Below are 21,142 nucleotides of genomic sequence, written 5' to 3'. Positions count from 1 at the left end.
AACTTATCCACATCATCAAGCACAACCAGTGCCTTTTTATGGCTAAGTCTATCCTTCAAAGTGATTATTCCTGTTTCGATGCTATTTATCTTCATCTTTATTGGCTTACATATTTCAGAGAGAAGTTTGTTCTGTAAGTGCACTTTACCATCTTTTTTATGCCAAACTTTTCTGATATTTGAAAGGTAACTTCTACTCTTAAAAGTGCGACCAATTTCATTGTAAATGGCTTTGGCAATAGTTGTTTTGCCGGCGCCCCCCATTCCCCATATCCCTATTGTGACAGTATTTCCAGATGAATGGTTTTGGAGCATTGTGATCACTTCACGCACGCGACTATCGACTCCTACTGGGTGCTCAGCCACAAATAAGTCAGTCTTGCACAATATATCACAAACTTGCCTAACAATATCGTCAACATAATCACTCTCGTCCCTGCAAATCATATAAGCATAATAGGAAAAGTGCATAAGATATATTAACACGTAGGATTACATATAAATAAATTCAATATTTTGAAAGCTATATGTTGTGTTTGGAGTAAAGAAGATATTATGAATAGACACTCATTATTTCACTACAAAACAAAATTCAGTTCATTGTAAGCACATTAATTTATTATAAGAATCAATATCACATTTGTCTACGTGATTTAGAGAATTAGGGAGAAGTTGAGAGAAACGAGAGAAAGCAATTTAAACTTGTAATTTCATTCAATAATAAGGCATCCACATAAGAGCTTATAGGGCCTAAACCTTTCCTTAAGTAATCAAAACAAATCTTAGTAAAGTTGGTTCTAGGATAAAATAATTTGAAAACACCACATTTATTAAAATAAGTCAAAGATAACAAAATCATTTCTTGTCTTCAAATATTTGTCAAACGGTCTTAAATAATTTTTTTCTTCTTGACTAATAATAAGGCTTCATGTATTGCCTAAACCTACTTATAATTTTGATTGAAAAGGCTTCATTTTGCGATAACAATCCGTTCACCCACACGTGGTTAATTAGTTACAATATAAATAATTCAGAAGTCAAAAAACAAAAATTATTTGGAATGAAGCAAAGCTAATGATACCGCATATATCTTGGGCTTAGTTGACTTTAATAATAAGCCATGCATGATTATGAGGAGCATGCTAGCCCTAATCATTTTCTAGTGCTACTATAAGGTTTGATAAAATATTCAATGAAACATCGAGCAAAACAATACACATGCTATATTAGACTTGAAAATTTTACAATATATGTAGCCTTTAAAACAGTTCCTGGTAGGAAACAAACAGAAGTGAGTAGTGTTCCCAATAATATACCTGCATATAAACACATATCAAGTGTCCCAATTAAAAGCCGATAAGGAGTTAAAAATTTACCCGGCACTAAGTACAACGGTTCCTGCAAGGCTCCCAGCTTTAGTAAGGGTTTCCCTCCACTCCGAAACTTGAGGTTTTGATTGGAAACTTTTTCGTATAAAATCTTCGAATGCTTTTCCAAAATTGGAAGTTTGATGACGAATTTCTGATGGATCAACATGGTAAAACACAGGTAGAACCACCCGACCCTCCGATTTACGAAGCCGCATGATCATTGACAATTCCTTCAAACACCATTTAGATCCAGCATATTCACTAGAAAAGATGATGATTGAGATTTTTGAACTTCCAATTGCCTGCAAGAGTTCTGTGTTGATATACTTTCCTCTGGGAAGCTCAACATCATCTTTAAAAACAGTTATGCCAGCATTACATAGAGCCGCATAGAGGTGTGAAGTAAAATTCTTCCGAGTGTCACCTCTAAAACTCAAGAACACCTCATACCTATAACCTAGATATTATATTTAAAAAAAACAGAATATTAGTAAATTAAAATGCTATTCAAATTAATATAATTAGAATATTATTACAATATAAACATTTTAAAATGTAAGATTACAAAATGTCAGAAATATTATGAATAATAATATTAATTATCATCGCTACACACATGTTTTATAATACGTGAAGCACATAATGCATCCTCACAAAACCATAACGTACCTCGAATTTGTAACTCTGTGAGTACCGTTTCATGTATTATTTTGCTTCCCATGAGTTGCAACAGATTATGCATTCTAAGTTTGTTGTCGTCAATGGTTATAAGGCCTCGATCCTGTAGGATTTCTATGTCAATGTGAGCATAGAATTCATTGCCTTTCAACTCTTGGATCACATCATTCAAGTCCTCCCCAATATAGAATTCAACTATATTTAGAAATATTTCTCTTTGTTCCTTACTTAAAGAGGCGAGGCTAAGCTTTAGAATGTTGGATATGCCAAAATATTGAAGTCGGCTCAGCTTCTGGAGCATCGCACTCCACTCTTGCAATGGCTGACTACGCAACGTACAACCAAGGACTTTAAGAGCTAGTGGCAGCCCTTCAGCATAAGCAACCACTTCTTTGCAAGCACCCATGAATTCTTCTATAGGGTATGGTTGTCCAAATGCTTGCCAAATGAGAAGTTGAAGAGACTCTTGGTCGCTCAAAAGTTGCATGTGATATGTGTCATCCACTTGAAAGGCATTAAGAAGTGATAAATCTCTAGTTGTAATGATTATTATACTCCCTTCACCGAAGTGATCACGACTCCCACATAAAGTATTCAGTTGCTCCAACTGATTCACATCGTCAAGCACAAGAAGTACCTTCTTATGCTTCAACATGAGGCTTCCTATTTGCGTACGTAACCTTGAAACAAGGTCGACTTTTTCCCTCTGCCAATCTTCCCCGTCAAAACCCAAATAACACATGTCCTCAAATTCCCAGTGGATGTGCTCAAATATGGCTTTGGCAACAATAGTTTTGCCTATACCCGCAATTCCACATATCCCTACCATGATAACGTGTTTTGATTTATGATTATGAAGCATTGTAATCACATCCTGGACACGAGAATCCACTCCAACGGTGTTCTCTGCACTACACATGGGCGGGGCCAATATTTCACGAACACGATGGATAATATGGTCAATAATCTCCTCTCTTTGAGTGCTGTGAATTATGAAGAAAGAATAGCAGAAAAGGGAGCACTGAGTAATTAACCATGACTACAAATAAAGCAGGATAATGGTATATATTAGGAGCGACACATATATTCCATCAAGAAAACAAGAAATGAAACACATATATTCTCACCTTCAATTCACGGAATTAAAATAATACAAGTCAATGCACAAAATCATAGTTCTATATATGTTAATCGTGTTACATAAATTATAAGGTTCCATTGCATAGCATGAATAGAAGGATGACAAACACGTGATAATCAAGTCCCCTTGTATGTCAAAATCATAGATTATGTGCTTAGCTGATTGCTATAGGTTTTGACTTCAAAACATTGATAGGAAAACGCATTTTCATGAGACTTGGGTATATGTATGTCAAAGCAACAAGACATCCATTTCCTTATGAGCGCGCGTATAGTCTAACCTACCCATCAATTCTTTTAATAATTAATTGTTGTAGATTGTGACAAAAGAGTTGTACTTCTCCCTCTCACACACACACGCAATATTAGCAAAATTGAAAATAAATAGAACACAAAACAAAACAAAAATTAAGTTACTTGGACTCGAGATTAGGCACATCAAACCCATAATTGCCTCCAGCTTCTCTGAGAGCTCTCCTCCAGCTTGATACTTCACCGTCAGTACCTTGAAGTGCTTCTCCAAAACTAAATTCTTGATTACGAACTTGAGACCGACTCACTTCACAGAATATGGGAAGAACTACATCATAATATGCTTTGCGAAACTTCATGATTTTTGTGAGTTCTTTGAGGCACATTCTGGAGCTAGCATAGTGTCTAGAGAAGATGATGATAAAAATTCTACGACCTTGAATACTTTGCAATAGTTCAATTGAGATATCATCTTTGAAAACTGAAATCCCAGCTGCCCTCAGAGATGAATAGAGACAAGAAGGAAAAAATTCTAGAGTCTCTTTGCCTCTACAAAAACTCAAGAACACTTCATATTCATCGCCTACAATGTTTTAAATTACACAAACACTGGTTAATATTTATTAATGTGAACGACCATAAAAATTGTAAATATATTCAAGAACCAAGAGATAATTCGTTGGCCCCCATGCCCTAAAAAATAATAACTGTCTTTTTTTGTTTTTTCATTTTTTTATGTTTTTATTGATTTTTTCTTTCTTTCTTTAGGCTTTTTTTTTTTAACAGTGGAAGAAGAAATTCTGAAGTTCATTGAAAGACATTTCACATAGGACTTTGTGTCTAAGTGCAAAATCATGATGAAATAACTTTCTTTTCCAGGCAAATCGTCTGTGCATTAATTTGCTTGAAAAGAAGAATCCCACATATGTCTCCATGGATAACGGACCAACAATGTTTTTTCTGGGGCCCGTCGCATGCATGCATATATATTAGCAATTTTACTTTTAATATTTTGTAAGTTTGAAAAGTAATTTTATAATTTAAAAAATCCACTATATTAAAAACCAGACTAATTATTGAAGAGGTTGAGACAATAATTCAAGTGTCAAAACTCAAAAGTCAAACCAAGGTTTAATCCTGTGTCAAATTGGACATGATTAAAGGGGTGTTTAAGTAAAAATCAAACCATAATTTTAAAAATAAGTATGTGAAAAGAATTTTATTTCAATTTACATAAAAGTAAACAGCCCAAAAATAATATAATATGTACAATAGTATTTATATATAAAGCTAAGTAAAGTAACATTCAAATAAAAATGCATTAATGAAATATTCATGTATAAATTAAATAATTCGTAATTCAATAAAATAAGCGCAACAGGCTGAGTAAAGTACCGAAACAAATACTACCTCCGTTCTTAATTATAGTTAGGACAGGAGGTAGTGTAAAATATATCCATCCAAAATTTCGAGTTTGGACTGGGCCCGTCTATAAAGAATAAAAATAGGAGAAAATAAAACACAGATTATTTCTGGGTGGGGATTAATTTCTTTTGTGTTGATCAAGATGTCCCTCTTCGAGTTCTTTTTGATATCCATCTCCTGTTTTTTTAAGCATAAGATATGAAGTATCTTCCCATTGAAAGTGAAAGGATAAATGGGTTACCCAGTGGCCCAAAAAAAGAGTATAAATGGGTTACCATGCTCATTCTCCAGATCCAGATGCGAATCCGAATCTTCTGTCATTTATCCGCCTCAAAGATATTGGACGGTTGGAACGATCAATCCTGTCTTCCAGAAGAAGAAGAAGAATCCGTTAAAAATGGAGCAACTACCACCATCATCAATCAAATAAACCAAACAAAAAAGGCGTGGTGATATGGAGCGGAAAGTTACCTGTGAATTGCTGGGTAGGTGAAACAGAGACGACCAATCGATCAGAGAAGAGAGAGATGTATAGGACTTTTGCTGTCTCTGCAGGAGAGTGAATGGAGGAAGAGTGAATGATATGAAACAACCCGACGAAGAAGAAACGTGGAGCCTTCACTTCACTTGACTCTGTTATAAGGCTCTGGCGGCCTTTGCAGGGGAGTGAATGGAGAAAGAGTGACTGAAATAGAACGAACCGACGGAGAAGAAACCCGGAGCCTTCAGTTGACTTGACTCCGCTAAAACTTGAAAGAATTACAGCGCTGTCCGTTTGAAAACATTTCACATGCGAAAATTAAAAGGCTGTTTTGTTTTTTGTTCAAAGAAAATTAAAAGGCTGTGTTCAAAACAGTATTTTGTTTTCCTTCATTTTAATTGCGGAGACATTAAAGTTTTAGTAAAAAGATATCTGTACCAAAAAAGTAAAGTTTATTATACTGATTACTTTAAACTATCTTTGCTATTCTGTTTGAGTGTCTGTAAGGTTTAGAGTTAAATTTTTAATGTACATGTATTATTTTAGCTTTTGATTTCTTATTGTGCAAATTGTGATTTTCTTGAAAATTATTTATATTAAATATGAATAAAAATATTTTTTAGTTTCAGTGAACAGTAGTTCCTCTGTTTTTTATTTTAAGCTTTAAATAACTAATTTATGGATAACAAATAATTAATTAAAATTAGTTAAAAATAATAAATATATTATAAATATACTTTTATTTTTAAATATATCTTTATAATGAGGGAGAAAAAAATGAAAGAAAATATGTAAAAAATATGATAAGAGAGAAATAAGTGAAAACAACATTAAAAAAATATATTACATGTTAAAACAAACTCAAATTTAAATTTATAAGACAGACCAAATCTCTTCCTAAATCTAAAGCTTATTTAATTGGATAAGAGGGAGTAATAAATAAAAAGTAAAATAGTATAACTATGTTAAAAATTTAATGATGAGAAAAAAATAGAAATAGGGCCAAAGAAATAGTTTGAAATATTTTAAATTAACTTTTTAAAAATAATTTTATGTAATTTGAAATAATTATGTGAGATAAGTTTTGTCTCGTCACGTTTAACAATATTTTTTTTTAAGTGTCCAAACACTGGCTAGTAATAAGTTACAACAAAATATCCAATGAGTCTCTTTTTTTTAAGGCCAAATCAATGAGTCTCTTTTAACCACAATACTATTCATAAATGATAGCTTGTGTTTTAAAAAAATACTCTTTAAGTTTTTAATATAGACCTAATTATTGAATTAATTTTAATTTTAAATATAAGATATATATATCATATTTATCAATTTTTAAATTATTTTTATTAATATTCTTTCAACTGTAATTAAATTGGACTGAGTATTAACCGGGAGAAGTTAGCAAGTCATGGTTTTTTTGAACTGATGGTAATACATACTTAAATATTTATATGATAATTTTTTTACCTGAATACATAATATATTTATATAATAATTTTTTTACCTGAATACATACTTGTATAATAATACATGCATGAAAATTACAATTACAATAATGTGTTATCAAGTAAATAAATATTTTAAAAAGATGCCCTTACCCTTTGTAGTTCAAATTATTTCTCACCCCATATAGAGGTTCAAAATTTCAACACCTCAGCGAATGTGTGTGGCTGTCGTGACTAAGGACCGAGAGTGATTACTGTTTTTTAGACTCTTCATTTCTTTTTCTTACCGTCTCCGTGTTCTTTCGTCTCTTCACCCTCTCCGTCCAAGCCCCAATTCGAGGTCGCGAGCAACAATTGGTTCAGGTTTCAACTTTCATCTTTAGACTTGTATAAAAATTAAAAAAAAAAACTTTCATCTTTAGACTTCATGGACATTTTTTAATTATTTCAGGGAAAATATCATAAATATATGAGACAAATAATAAGCAGTGGGCAGTAAAAAAAAAAAACAAGGACAAACTCATAAAATTCGTAAGAATAGTAATATTTTTTTAAAAAAATAAAAAAAATACTGGGGTCACTGAATTATGATAAAAGTGTAAAAGGAAGCAACAATCCATGCGGAAACGTACTATGAGGTCGTCTCCTGGTCCCACCTGGCCCCCTCCCTCATTCCTCTCTCTCACAATCGATCAATCATCGAGGGATTCTGTGATGGACACGTCAACCCTGCGAGCATTTCTTCCCTCATTTCTCTCACTCGATCAAGAGGTGCCAGGTGTGTTTTATTTGCGTGTACTTTTAATATCCAGTATAGCATAAAGGGAACGCAGCTAACGTCACTTTGTGAGCAGCTCCCCAACGCCACTGTTCATATGCACGGTAGTGGCTCCCACCGCAAAATGAAGGATTGCGTGTTGGACTCGGTACATGCTCCCCCCCCTCTATTGGAAGTAGTCTTCTTGAGATAGAATCAGACATTAAATAAGGACAACTTTCTATTTCAATCTTGATTCCTTATATTACAAAAGACTAATTTTTTTTATTAGACCTAATCTTATGAGTTCTGTACATGCTCCTTAATAAATATATTGAACTGGAAATTCGGGAAAAACAAAGCATGGTAACGAAAGATTCAAATTTCAAATTTTAAACTTTAAAATCCCCTCCGCTCCTATTTTTTATCATCCGTTCGGTCCTTTTTTTTAAAAGGAAGATGATAAATAAATAAGGTTAAAATTAGGATATTTTAATTTAAGAGACTAATACTATGTTTAGATGGAGAGAAAATAAGAGAGGAAGAAAAACTAGGAAGGAAAATGAGAGAGAAGTAGTTTTTCCTTTATTTGGATTAGGGAAGAAAAGTGAAAGAAAAAAAAAGTTGGGAAGAAAATAAAATGGGTCCTATATCCCATTTTTCTTTCAACTTTTCTCTCTGTATATAGAGAGAAAATAAAAAGAAAAAGCATTTTCCCTTTCTACTCTTATATATGTTTTTTTCTACAAAATAATACCTATTTTTTTTATTTTTTCCTTTATTTATTATTTTCATATGTTTTTCTTCTGTGTTTGTTTGATTGAAAAATAAAATAGTTAAAATTGCAAAAATCCTTCTAATAGCATTACATTACATAAATGTTATTTTTTAATAAAATTATTTGATATTAAAATATAACGACACGATGATATATCTTTATCAAATAATTTCATTTTAAATTATTTAATTATTTTAATATAAATATGGTTTTTTATTATGATATTCAATTTGATTTTAATCAAAATATATTTTGATATAACAATTAGCGTATCTTAGTCATTCATATATTTACTCTTTTTTTTTTTCTAAGGAGGGTAAGGATTAGAAATGACGGAGAAAGAAGTTATTTTCAAATTAAAATTTTAAAATTCAGAAGAAATGACAAAAATGGTTCTTCTTTTTTTTTTCCCAAAAAAGGGTCAACTCTTCCCCAGCGCTGTCCGTTTGAAAACATCTCTCTCCATCTTAACTTCACATGAGAAAATTAAAAGGTTGTGTTCAAAACAGTATTTTGTTTTCCTTCATTTTAATTCCTAGAACATTAAAGTTTTAGTAAAAAGATATTTGTACAAAAAAAAAGTAAACTTTACTATACTGACTATTTTAAACTATGTTTGCTATCCTGTTAGTAAGGATTAGATTTTTTTTTTCTATTTATAAGTTATATTATTAAATTTTTAATATGAATGTATTATTTTAGCTTTTGATTTGTTATTGTGTAGATTGTGATTTTCTTGAAAATTATTTATATTTCTCCGATTCTTAATATAGAACCTAATTGTTAAATTAATTTTGATTTTAAATATAAGATATATTTATCATATTTATTAATTTTTCTTAAATTACTCCTATACTCCCTCAACTATAATCAAGTAAGTGAGGAAGGAAATGTATTAAGAAAGATGATTATGGTGTTTTAGAAAAAAAATATCATATTTCTTATAATTAACTAATTTACCTAACTTTTTAATTAAAACAAATTAGTTAAATAGGCCTTATATTAAAGATAGAAAGAGTATTAAATAAATAAAATATGCAATTGCAATTTATTCATGAGTTGGGTTGATTGAGCAGTAGGGAACTTAAAATCCCGTAAATAAAATTGAAAATTCAAACTCTGTAAATGAAGAAAATTGCTCTGAAATGGAAGTGTTTACAAATAAATAAAACTTGAGTGTGCATGTGTGTGTGGTGCTACCTGAGAAAGAAAGAAGGCAAGGCATATCACAAAGCTTGACGCTTAATAACAACTGAATTGAGAAAATTTGATGGGACACATAATTATTAATTGGTTGAGGGATTAATGTCATGGGAAATCCAAAAAAAAAAAATTAAATTTTAAAATTTTAAATCACCCTTATTTACTACCTTCTAATAATAACAATTGGATCTACTTCAAAGACAAATAACAACAAAATTTTTTATAATATTTGCAATTTTAAAATTTAGAAGGTTTTTTTTTTTTTGGAATTTTCACTATTATATCATTGTTGGCCATTTATCTTCATTTTTATTTTGATCACTGAAATTTGGTCTTTAAATTTTATCTGTCAAGAGTTTAGTCTTTGGGGGTGTTTGGCAGCCTCTATGAGTATTTTTTAAAAGTGTTTTTATATAAATTGAGATAATTCTTATCACATATTTATTTTATATATTATAAAATTATTTTTAAAGTTATGATTTAGTTTTTATCTAAATTTTTTTTATAATTTGAAAAAAAGTGCATCCGAAATTTACGATGTCAAATTTGCATCATTGCATGGGGTCTTTTGTATAAGGGCAAAGAAACACGAGAGGCAAAATGTGGGGAGTAAAGAGATATTAAAGCAATGGGTTTGTCTTTTGCGGAAGTGAAAGGAAGAGACTAGCCGCGTCGTTCGGGCATTGACATTACAGGACATTACAAGACAAAATTAAAAACTGTATCCCGTCGTGAAATTTGGAATGGTCTTTCCCACGAACCAGTTAAGTACAGTTAACAACATTGTGATAAATATATCCCAATGTATAGCATTTTGGTATTAGCATAACGATAAAGGCGTATTCATCATAATACTATATTAGAACTCGATCATCAGGAGAGTGAGTTTGGATTGTCAAGAAAGTCACTCACTCTCAGAATATTTAAAATAAAAAAAATGAAAATTATATTGTTCAAACCTAAATTCATGAGGTACTATGCAACACAATAATTAGGAGAATAAATTTGCTAGTTGATGGAAATTGGAAAAGACAAGAGAAGAACGAGATAGAGGTTGGCTTTTGGCTCGTGCAGGAGGGTAAATGAAAAAAGTAAAATGAATGAAAAGAATTTAGGGAGTGCTTGAATTGAAATCAAATTATGATTTTATAAATAATTTTACATGGTATATAAAGTAAATATATAAATAGATTTATCTTAATTTCTAAAAAAAAATTAAAATTTTTTTTTTTTTTATAATTCTCAAACACCTCCTTGGACGGGCAAAAGAACCGAGAAGCCTATGCTAAACGCCATTGACTCGACGCCCTTTCGTGGGGAAAGGACAAAGGAGAAACGACCAAGTGAAATGTGAACGACCCTACAGGAAAACACGGCTTTTAATTTAGAGTAAAACTGCATTAAGGTTCAAGTAAGAGAATTAAATAAAAAGTTTTCTGAAAATTATCAAATTAATCTAAATTCTCAATATAATAAAATTTATTATAAAAAATTTTACTTGTTCAATTACTAAAATACCCTCATATTTTTTTGAAACAATAAAAAGGTAATATAATCATTTCAGTAAATTTGCAAATCTTAATTTAGTCACCTATACTCAAATTAAATTTTTACTTATTTCGATGACCATTTTAGAACTTTTATTATGTAACTATCATTTTTCTGTCTTTTTTTAAAGAAATAATAACTGCTTAGTATGCTGAAAATCTCTGGAAAAAAAAGTGTTGGTTCATCATTTGCAGTGGATGCTTGGTTGCAACATTTTAAAATTGTGTTTATCGGTTAATTTACAAATGTATATATACATTGTAATTATTAACTAAAAAAATAAGAAATATTTATGTAAAAATTTACAAGTATTTATATGGTAAATTTAAAAATACAAATATACATTTAAATAAGGATTGCAAATTTTGGTCTAATAAATAGGAGTATGACCTCTAAATAAATTTTCTTATATACTTATTTTAAATACCATAAAATTATTTTTAAAAAGCTAATACAAAAAGATGAAGCTTCGGTCAACAAATTCACTTTTCAAAACGCTGAAGCATTTTATTTCTAAAAGCAAAGTTGGGAACGCGAGAAAGTAGTGATAAGTCAGGGTTAATATAAATTTTAATTCTTTAAATTTATTTTTATTTTAATTTTGATCTCTCAAATTTTAAATTATATGTTCTTAGTTTTTTATTTTTTTGTTCAAAACATTAATCTTTATAATTTAATAAAAATTAGAATTATTTTGTCTATTGATGAGTCAAAATCTATTATTTGAGAATTGAGAGTTTAAAAACAAAATGAGTATAAACTTGAAAGATCAAAAATTATATAAACTAGATACGTTATTTAATTAAAAGGTTAGGAACCGACAAAGCTTGGTAGCGTTGGCAGATAACTGACCCTTTAAATATGATGTCTGGTTATGGGGCTACCACTTACTCTACAAAAAAAAAAAAAAATCCTGAATTTACTATTTTTTAATTCAAGAAAACTGACAAAAATATCCCATTGTGAATAACAATACATCTAAAATTGTGAAATAACAAGTTTTAATTTAAAATCAATGGCATATTTTTTTCTTAATATATAACATGCGAAATAACGTCTATCATTTGAAAGTAAAAACAATTCATTTGAGTATAACAAATTTTGATTGTGAAATTATAAATCTCAATTTAAAATTAACAGTATATTTTTTTTACTTGAATTTTAAAATTTTAATTTTGATTTACTTTCTTTCCTATTATTTTAAAGTATCATGTGGATAAGTTGGCAACAAAAAAAACTAATTTCAGGTTTTTCTTTGGGGATTTTCCCAATAAAAAAAATACTGGGATTACTGAATTATGGCCGTGCAAAAGAAAGCAGCAGGCCATGTGGGAGCGTGCTATGAGGTTGTCTCTCTTGGTCCCACTTGGCCACCTCCCCTAAATCAATCAATCCGTCTCAGGGATTCTTGGTGGCCACGTCCGCTTTGGCATTTTGATCAAAAACACTACAAGCATTTCTTTTCTCACTTCTCTCTCCCAATCAATTTCCTGGCTCCACATTGTTCTTTTTCCACTTGGATCAGAGGTTTTATGACTTTATCTTTCGCGAGGGGGTCAGGCGTGTTTTATTTATGTGTAAAGGGTGCATATGATAAACATGTCACCAAAAAAAAAAAATATAAATTATAAACAAAAAGTAGGGGCCGGATGATAAAAAAAATTCTCTCTCCAATTTTAAATATAAAACTCATATTATAATATAAATTATATTATAAAGTAAATTTTGTATTTAGAATTAAAAGAGTATTATTGTATTTAAAAAATTTTAAACAGTAATCTGAATAAGAGAAATTTTTTTTATCACAACACAAGCTTTTTGCTTTGCATCAGTCTGGAAGGATTGGCTAAGGATTCAGTTTGGTGATGAAGCCAAATACGGAATATTCAAATTAAAAGTGCGTGGTTGCAATTTAATATAATTTTATTTTTATATTTTAAATAATTTTAGTATTGTAATAATTGTAATATTTTTATCTTTTGAAACTTCATCATCACTATAATCAATTACTCTTGTTCATAAATATGTTTTTCTTTAGTAACAAAAATATCAATTTTTTCTTCTTTATAGAAATTTTACTTTAAAATTTTTCAATCTAGCTATTATTTTACTTTAATGTGAGAAACATTATTATTGAAACTCATAAATTTCTAATTCAAATTATAGAATCACAAGTTATATAAATATAAAAATACTCTATTATCAAATATATATAGTTTAAAAATATCAACGAATATAATATAAATCAAATCATTATTAAAGTCCAAATTAATTCATTTTTTAAAAATTTAATTGGATAAATTATTGTCTAAAATTAAATAAATCAAATCATTTTGTAAAATTTAATTTTAAAATGATAATAATAACTAAATATTTGAAATATTATTAAAAATGTAAAAAAGTAATAATATTAGAATTACTTAAAAAAATTTTAAAAAACAAAAAAATATAAAAGGGTCTAAACGGGCCGGTCCTCTATCCTCAAGGGCCGGCCCTTTTAAGTTCTCGGCATTTCAGGATCAGCCCTCCGGGGCCTGTTTCTCATTTGAGGGGAAAAATTTCAAGCCTGGTTCTCATAATTTCAGAGCCTAAATGGGCCAGCCCGATGGGCTCGACTCGTTTTCCCAACTCTAGCTAAATTTTAAAAAAAAAGAAAAATTCCAAAAAAAAGCCCTTAGAATATAGAAAATCCTAGATTGAGTCCTGGAATTTTGTAAATGACAGAAATGGTCAATGACCCAATCTGTCATTTGTAAAATCAAAAAGAATTGACAAGTTTGCCCTCATTTGTATTCATTCATTACAATGATCTAAGAAATTACTATAAGGGTTTAGGCCTTACCTAGATTCGTGTAGAGAATGACTATTCACTTCTTTGTAGTCAGATATCTTGTTATTAACTACAATTAATTATGTAATCACTAGAACAATGTAATCATTACCTAGATTTGTATAGAGAATAATTACGCACTTTTTTATCATCAGGTACCTTATTATTAACTATAACTAATCTTGTAATCACTAGAATAGTGTAAGCGTTACCTAAATTTGTTTAGAGAATAACTACTCATTTTCGTTTAGTCAGGACAAAATTATTAATTTTTCTTAATTTTACAAATAATAAATTAGATCATTGATCTTTTTTATTATTTATAAAATTTCAGAACCTAATCTGAAATTTTTTATATTCTAAAAGTCTTTTCTCAAAGCTTTCCTTAAAAAAACCAATTTCACGTTTTTCTTCGGGAATTTTCCCAATAAAGAAAATACTGGGATTGCTGAATTATGTCAGTGCAAAAGGAATCAACAACTCATGTGGGAGCGTGCAATGAGGTCGTCTCTCCTGGTCCCCCCTGGCCACCTCGTCTCATTCCTCTCTCTCAATCAATCAATCGGTCCAGGGAATCTGTGGTGGACACGTTCACTCTGGCATTTTGATCAAAACGCGACAAAAAAATTTCTTCCCTCGCTTCTCTCTCCCAGTCAGTCTCCTGGCTCCACATTTTTCTTTTTCCCTTTGGATCAAAGGTTTTATCAGGAGACATTTCTTTTTATCACAACACAAACCTTTTGCTTTTGCATCAGCCGGGAAGCATTGGCCAAGGATTCAGTTTGGTGATGGAAATCAAACTATCCAAATTAAAACTACGTGGTTGAAATTTAATATAATTTTATTTTATATTTTTAATAATTTTAATACTTTAATTTTTTTAATCACCAAATAATTATTCTACATGACAAAAAATACTACATATATAACACCAATTGAAAGTTGCAAATGTGTCTTCCAACTCAGCCATGCATGATAAAATATGCAGTCGGATTCCTCCGCCATCTCCGAGGACCTTCGTCGTTGGCAGCTTTAGTGAGCTTCTCATTGATTCCGCGATGCTTTTACGCCTTTTAATATATGGAAAAGGTCGGGCTTTGTGGCTTTCGCTTGAGATTGCTTTCGTTGACCAATTTAATTTTCGAAGTGCTCAAGCATTCTTTGTTTCCAAAAGCCGTAATGTTTGGAGCACGAGAAAGTGCAGATAAGTTATTTACTTAAAAGTAAGTTTTTTTTTATATTTTAATTTTAGTCACTTTCATCCAATCTCCTTTGCATCAGTTTTGTCATTTTATGCGGCATTATTGAGTTGATTCTATTTAAATTATTAAGAAAAATTATTTGTCCCTCCACTGAATTATCAAGGATTAAACTCTCCAAACTTCTTGAGCTGAATGAACCATACACAAACTATTTATATTTTCTCCAATTTTAAAAATAACACCAAATTAGCTAATTTGCAGAACCCAAAAAGGTAGCCAAGTTAGTTTTATACTCCCTCTGTTCTTTATTATAAGAGACAAATAACTAAATCACATTGGTAAAAAAACAGTTAAAATTAGTTAAGGACAATTAATGTATAAAAAGTATAATATTTTTTCCAACAATGCCCACATTAATAAGGAGAGAGAGTATGAGAGAGAACAATTAAATTATTGAAAAAAAGAGAAGTGGGAGGAAGAGAGAGTATGAGTTAGAGACAAAATAAATAGGGGTAAAATAGGAAATCAATACAAAAAAATAGAGACAATTTTTAAATGTCTCTTATATATGAAAACATACCATAAATATCAAATGTCTCTTATAATAAGAACAGAGGGAGTATAAAATTAATATATACACAGCATCACATAAAGCATATTTGATGTACTCACACGGGGGAGGGAGAACAAGCGTCACTAAAAAAAAAACGGGGGGAGAATAAAGAGACTAGAAAGGAGGGGCGAGATAGAGGTGTTCACGAGGCCCAGTAACTCGGTATGTTCATCCAAGCCCGTCAAAAAAATGCCATGCCCAACTCAAAAAATACAGCCCGAAAAAAAAAAAGGCATTTTTTGAGCAGGGCTATTTATGGGCAGGGCAGGGCCATGGGTATGGCATTTGGCCCTGCCCATATGGCCCTGCCTGAAATATATATAATTATTTATATTATAATATATATTTTTTAAGAATTATAATATATATAGTGTAATATTAATATACTATATTTCATTATACTTTAATACATAAAATAGACATTAGTCCCTTATATTATTGGATTTTATACTTTTAAGGTTCTCTTTTTTTTAAAAAAAAACATACCACCTTTTTTAATATTTTTAAAATATCTTGCTATGTACTATAATTATCTTTTAACTTTTATATGTTGATATTACTTCATATATCATGAAATGATACTAATTATGCCAATTTGAATGTTACATATAGATCTCTATAAATTATATTAAACTATAAGTTAATAATATAATTGAACATGTTAATATAGCTTGTATTTTTTTATATGTTTTGTTATTTTCTCAACTTTGTAGAGCTTGATGCAAATCATTTGGACTTTAAGACTTTAATTACAATTTTTTTATTTTCTTGTTTTTAATAAATCATGGATATTGTTAAATTCTAAAAGCATGAATATCTATTAAGACATACAACAGTTTTAAGACTCAAGTTATAAATTTGGACAAGGAAAACGCGTCATGCCTAGCCCGCAATAGCCCAACCCAAAATAATATGGGTTTCTATTTGGCAGGGTTGGGCACTGAGCTGCAAGCTCATTTTTCGGGCTGGACATCGGGCAAGGATTCTGCCCTGTCTAGCCCTGTCCATGCATACCCCTAGGACGAGATACTAAGGGGGAAAAGGAGGAAGAAACCGGAGAAATGAATTTCTAAGGGAAAAAAACTCGTAAAGGAATAAATTCAATAGGCAAATTCTATATCATTTGAAGAGGTACAAAGTAAAATACGTCAAGACTCTATTTGTAACTATCAATTTAGCTTTATGAATTAAATAGTACAACATCATAAAATTCTAAGATTAAAAGCAAATATTCTCAAGCTTCTAGTTCCGACAAATGGGCAACATTGAAGCCAACTCACACCTAATGTAGTTTTTGTTATTGTCATTGTTATTGTTAATGATTGTCGTTATATAGGGCCATCAATCTCGAAATAAAACAGATTTGATATGTTAACCTTTTTTTTGGTCAAAAGATTTGACATGTTAACTTAACAAAACGCAATTTTTTAAGATTTATAGCGATTTTTAGTAAAAATATATTCCTTCAGTTCTAGATATAAGATCATTATACACACTAGTATAATAATCTTATATTTAGGACCCGAGAAATATAATAAATTTTATATTCACATTGGATATTTATATTTAATTATTTAAATTATAATGTATTTTTATTCATTTTTTGAATTATTGCATTAATTATTGAATTTTAAAATTCAAATATGAATTTAATCAATAAATACTCATTAAGGGCAATACGGTTATTTGCATGTTTTTGCTGCCTACCTTAGTATCATCTCCATCCTACCGAATACAATATTTTCGATCAGACTATTTTCCATTTTACAGTGGCAGTGTCTACCAAACATGTCTTGGGTCGGAATTTTTCTATTCTTTTTTTTTTTAATTTCCTTCCATTTAGTTCCATTCAAATCAATTTTTTTATAGCAAACGGGCCCAAATTCCCTGCAAAATAGTGGATAAATGGTATTGAACTTTTAAAGTTTGAACGAAAGACGTGTGGCGTTTTTGGATTGGGCGAACAATGGAAAAGAAGGAATGAATTAAATCGAAATTTCTCCTTACAATTAAGGTATAATAAGAGGTAAATGAATTTTTTTTTTTTAAGTTTCCCTTTTCTTTATTCGTCTTAATACAAATACAACTACTTGATTTGGTGCATTCTGAATCACTTTATTTGGGTCCTCTCTAGTTTGTCAAAATGTGAGTTCACACAATTTTGAGGAAATCGCGCACGCAGCAACAAATTAATTATTAATACGTATAATCACATCTCCACAATACCACGCTTCAATAATAAATATAAGTTATTCTTAACCCATTTTTACATGCTAAGAAATATATTAAACTAATAAATTTTTTTAGTTTTATTCTTATCAATTTTTTTACCTCCACAATTACCAATCATTTTCATATATATTTTTTTCTTTCTCTTTTTGAAAAAAATTAAATAAGCATATGATTAAAAAAATAAATATTAAACATAGTACAAATTACTTAGGACTAAAACTCCTCCTACTCCCTGAGAGTTGACTTACTTTTGGTACTAGAGTGGTACACGCTAATAGATTACCAAAAAAATTAAAAATATAAATATGAATAAATAAAATATGCAATGGCAATTTATTCATGAGTTGGGTTAATTGAGTAGTAGGAAACTTAAAATCCCGTAAATAAATTTGAAAATTAAAACATTGTAAATAAAGAAAATTGCTCTGAATAAATAAAACTTGAGTGTGTGTGTGTGTGTCTATATAAGAAAGAAAGAAAGAAAGGCATAACATAATACTTGACGCTTAGTCATAACATCGGACTTGACGCTTAGTAATAACTGAATTGAGAAAATTTGATGGGATACATAATTATTAATTGGTTGAGGGGTTAATGTCATGAGAAATCCAAGAAAAAAAAATCTTAAATTTTAAAATTTTAAATCACCCTTATTTACTACTCTCTCCGTTCCTTTTTATAAGAGACATTTGATGCTTGTGGCATGTTCCCATATATAAGAGACACTTAAAAGTTGTCTCTATTTTTTTGTATTAATTTTCTATTTTACCCCTATTTATTTTGTCTCCAACTCATACTCTCTCTCCCTCCCACTTCTCTTTCTTTTAATAATTTAATTGTTCTCTCTCATACTCTCTCTCCTTATTAATGGGGCTATTGTTGGAAAAAAAATTATACTTTTTACATATTAATTGTTCTCAACTAATTTTAAATTTTTTTTATCAACGTAATTTAGTTATTTGTTTCTTATAATAAGGAACAGAGGGAGTACATTCTAATAACAACTGGATCTACTTGAAAGACGAATAACAACAAATTTTTTAGAGTAATTATTGAATTGCAATTTGAAAATTTAAGAGGTTTTTTTTTTTTTTTGAAATTTTCACTAATATATCATTGTTGGCCATTTATCTTCATTTTTATTTCGATCACTGAAATTCGGTCTTCAAATTTTATCTGTTAACATATTAGTCTTTATAATTTTTAGAAAAGGGCATCCAGAATTTACGGTGTCAAGTTTGCATCATTGCATGGCGTCTTTTTAAGAAGGGGAAAGAAACACGAGAGGCACAGGTTTGACGTGGAAATTAAAGAAATACTGCGGTCATAAATATAAAATATTTTTTTTGTAGTGTGTATAAAAATTTTATATTTAGAATTAAAGAAGTATTAAAGCAACAGGTTTGTCTTTTGCGGAAGTGAAAGGAAGAGACTAGCCGCGTCGTTCCGGCATTGACATTACAGGACATTACCAGGCAAAATTAAAAACTATGTGTCGCATCGTAAAATTTGAAGTAGTTGTTCCCACGAGCTAGTTGAGTACAGTTAACAACATTTTGATAAATATATCCCAATGTATAGCATTTTGGTACTACTGTACCTAGCATAACGATTAAAAGGTGTATTTATCATAATACTACATTAGAACTCAATCATTAGCAGAGTGAATTTGGATTGTCAAGAAAGTCATTCACTCTCAGGATATTTAAAATAAAATAAAAAAGAAAATTGTATTGTTCAAACCTAAATTCATGAGTCATTATACAACACCATAATTAGGAGAATAAATTTGCCAGTTGATGGAAATTGGAAAAGACAAGAAAAGAGCGAGATAGAGGTTTATGAGGCTTTTGGCTCTTGTGCAGAGGGCGAACGGAGAAGGTGAAATTAATGGGAAAAAAAATTTATGAAGTGTTTAGATAAAAATCAAATCATAATTTTATAAATAATTTTATTTTATATACTATATGTGAATTTATCTTAATTTATAAATAATATTTTTAAAAAGTATTTTTTTATAACCCTTAAACACCCCCTTGGACGGGCAAAAGAACCGAGAAGAGGGTACGCTAAATGCCATTGACTTGACGCCCTTTCGTGGGGAAAGGAGAAATGGCCATGTAAAATGTGAACGACCCTACGCGAATGGTATTGAAAAAAAAAGGCTTTTAATTTAGAAAAAACCTGCGTTAAGGTCCAAATAAGAGAATTAAATAAAAGGTTTTCTGAAAATTATTAAATTAATCTGAATTCTCAATATAATAAAATTTATTATAAAATATTTTACTTATTCAATTACTAAAATGTCCTCATATCTTAAAAAAAAAAGTAATATAATCATTTCAGTAAATTTACAAATATTTATTTAGTCATCTATATCCAAATTAGTATTTTGCATATTTAGATGATCATTTTAGAATTTAATTCTTTAACGATCATTTTTGTCTTTTTTCCAAGAAATAATAACTGCTTATTATGCTGAAAATCTCTGAAATAGGAAAGTGTCGATCCATCATTTGCAGTGGATGCTTGGTTGCAACATTTTCAAATTGTGTTTATCGGTTAATTTACAAATGTATATATACATTTTAATTATTATTAATAATAAATAATAAATATTTATGTAAAAGTTTACAAGTATTTATATGCTAAATTTAAAAATACATATATACATTTCAATAAGGATTGCAAATTTTGGTCTAATAAATAGGAGTATGACCTCTAAATAAAATTTTTTTATATACTTATTTTAGATACCATAAAATTATTCTTAAAAAGCTAATACAAAAGATGAAGCTTCGGTCAACAAATTCACTTTTTGAAGTGTTGAAGCATTTTATTTCTAAAAGTAAAGCTGGGAACACGAGAAAGTAGGGATAAGTTAGGGTTAATATAAATTTTAATTTTTTAACTTTGTTCTCATTTTAATTTTGATCCCTCAAATTTTAAATGATAGATTTTTAGTTCTTCCAGTTTTTTTGTTCAAAGCATTAATCTCTATAATTTAATAAAAATTCCAAAATCTATATTTTGAGATTTGAGAGGTCAAAATCAAAATAAGTGCAAACTTGAAGGACAAAAAATTATATGAACTAGATAAGTTATTTAATTAAAAGGTTGGGAAAATTCCTTAAAAAGAATCCAGAAATTACTATTTTTCAATTCAAGAAAAATGACAAAAATGTCCCA

At 29.7% G+C, this 21,142-nt stretch overlaps 1 protein-coding gene across 1 annotated transcript; it reads right to left on the bottom strand.

The window, feature by feature from the left end:
• Positions 1–64: 64 nt before the first annotated feature.
• LOC114711121 (TMV resistance protein N-like) lies at positions 65–3,825 on the bottom strand. The gene is made up of 5 exons (XM_028895469.1): positions 3,605–3,825; positions 2,039–3,030; positions 1,376–1,826; positions 168–435; positions 65–70 (listed from the first exon to the last, which is right to left on the bottom strand). The coding sequence occupies exons 1-5, from the start codon at positions 3,823–3,825 to the stop codon at positions 65–67; spliced, it is 1,938 nt and encodes a 645-aa protein (XP_028751302.1).
• Between the last annotated feature and the right edge of the window lie 17,317 nt (positions 3,826–21,142).

The sequence above is a fragment of the Neltuma alba genome, unplaced genomic scaffold (assembly GCF_004799145.2).
Source record: "Neltuma alba isolate B1F8T4 unplaced genomic scaffold, ASM479914v2 tig00011277_pilon, whole genome shotgun sequence".
In the NCBI taxonomy this organism is placed as follows: domain Eukaryota; kingdom Viridiplantae; phylum Streptophyta; class Magnoliopsida; order Fabales; family Fabaceae; genus Neltuma; species Neltuma alba.
This window is presented reverse-complemented; position numbering and strand designations above follow the sequence as displayed.

What these genes read in the sequence shown, in the direction of transcription:
- LOC114711121 (XM_028895469.1), bottom strand. Translation starts at nt 3,825, where the DNA reads ATGTGCCTCAAAGAACTCACAAAAATCATGAAGTTTCGCAAAGCATAT. An exon ending in GTGCCTAATCTCGAGTCCAA is followed by an intron (nt 3,031 to 3,604) that starts GTAACTTAATTT and finishes CATAATTCACAG; the next exon opens with CACTCAAAGAGAGGAGATTA. An exon ending in ACCGTTGTACTTAGTGCCGG is followed by an intron (nt 436 to 1,375) that starts GTAAATTTTTAA and finishes TATGATTTGCAG; the next exon opens with GGACGAGAGTGATTATGTTG.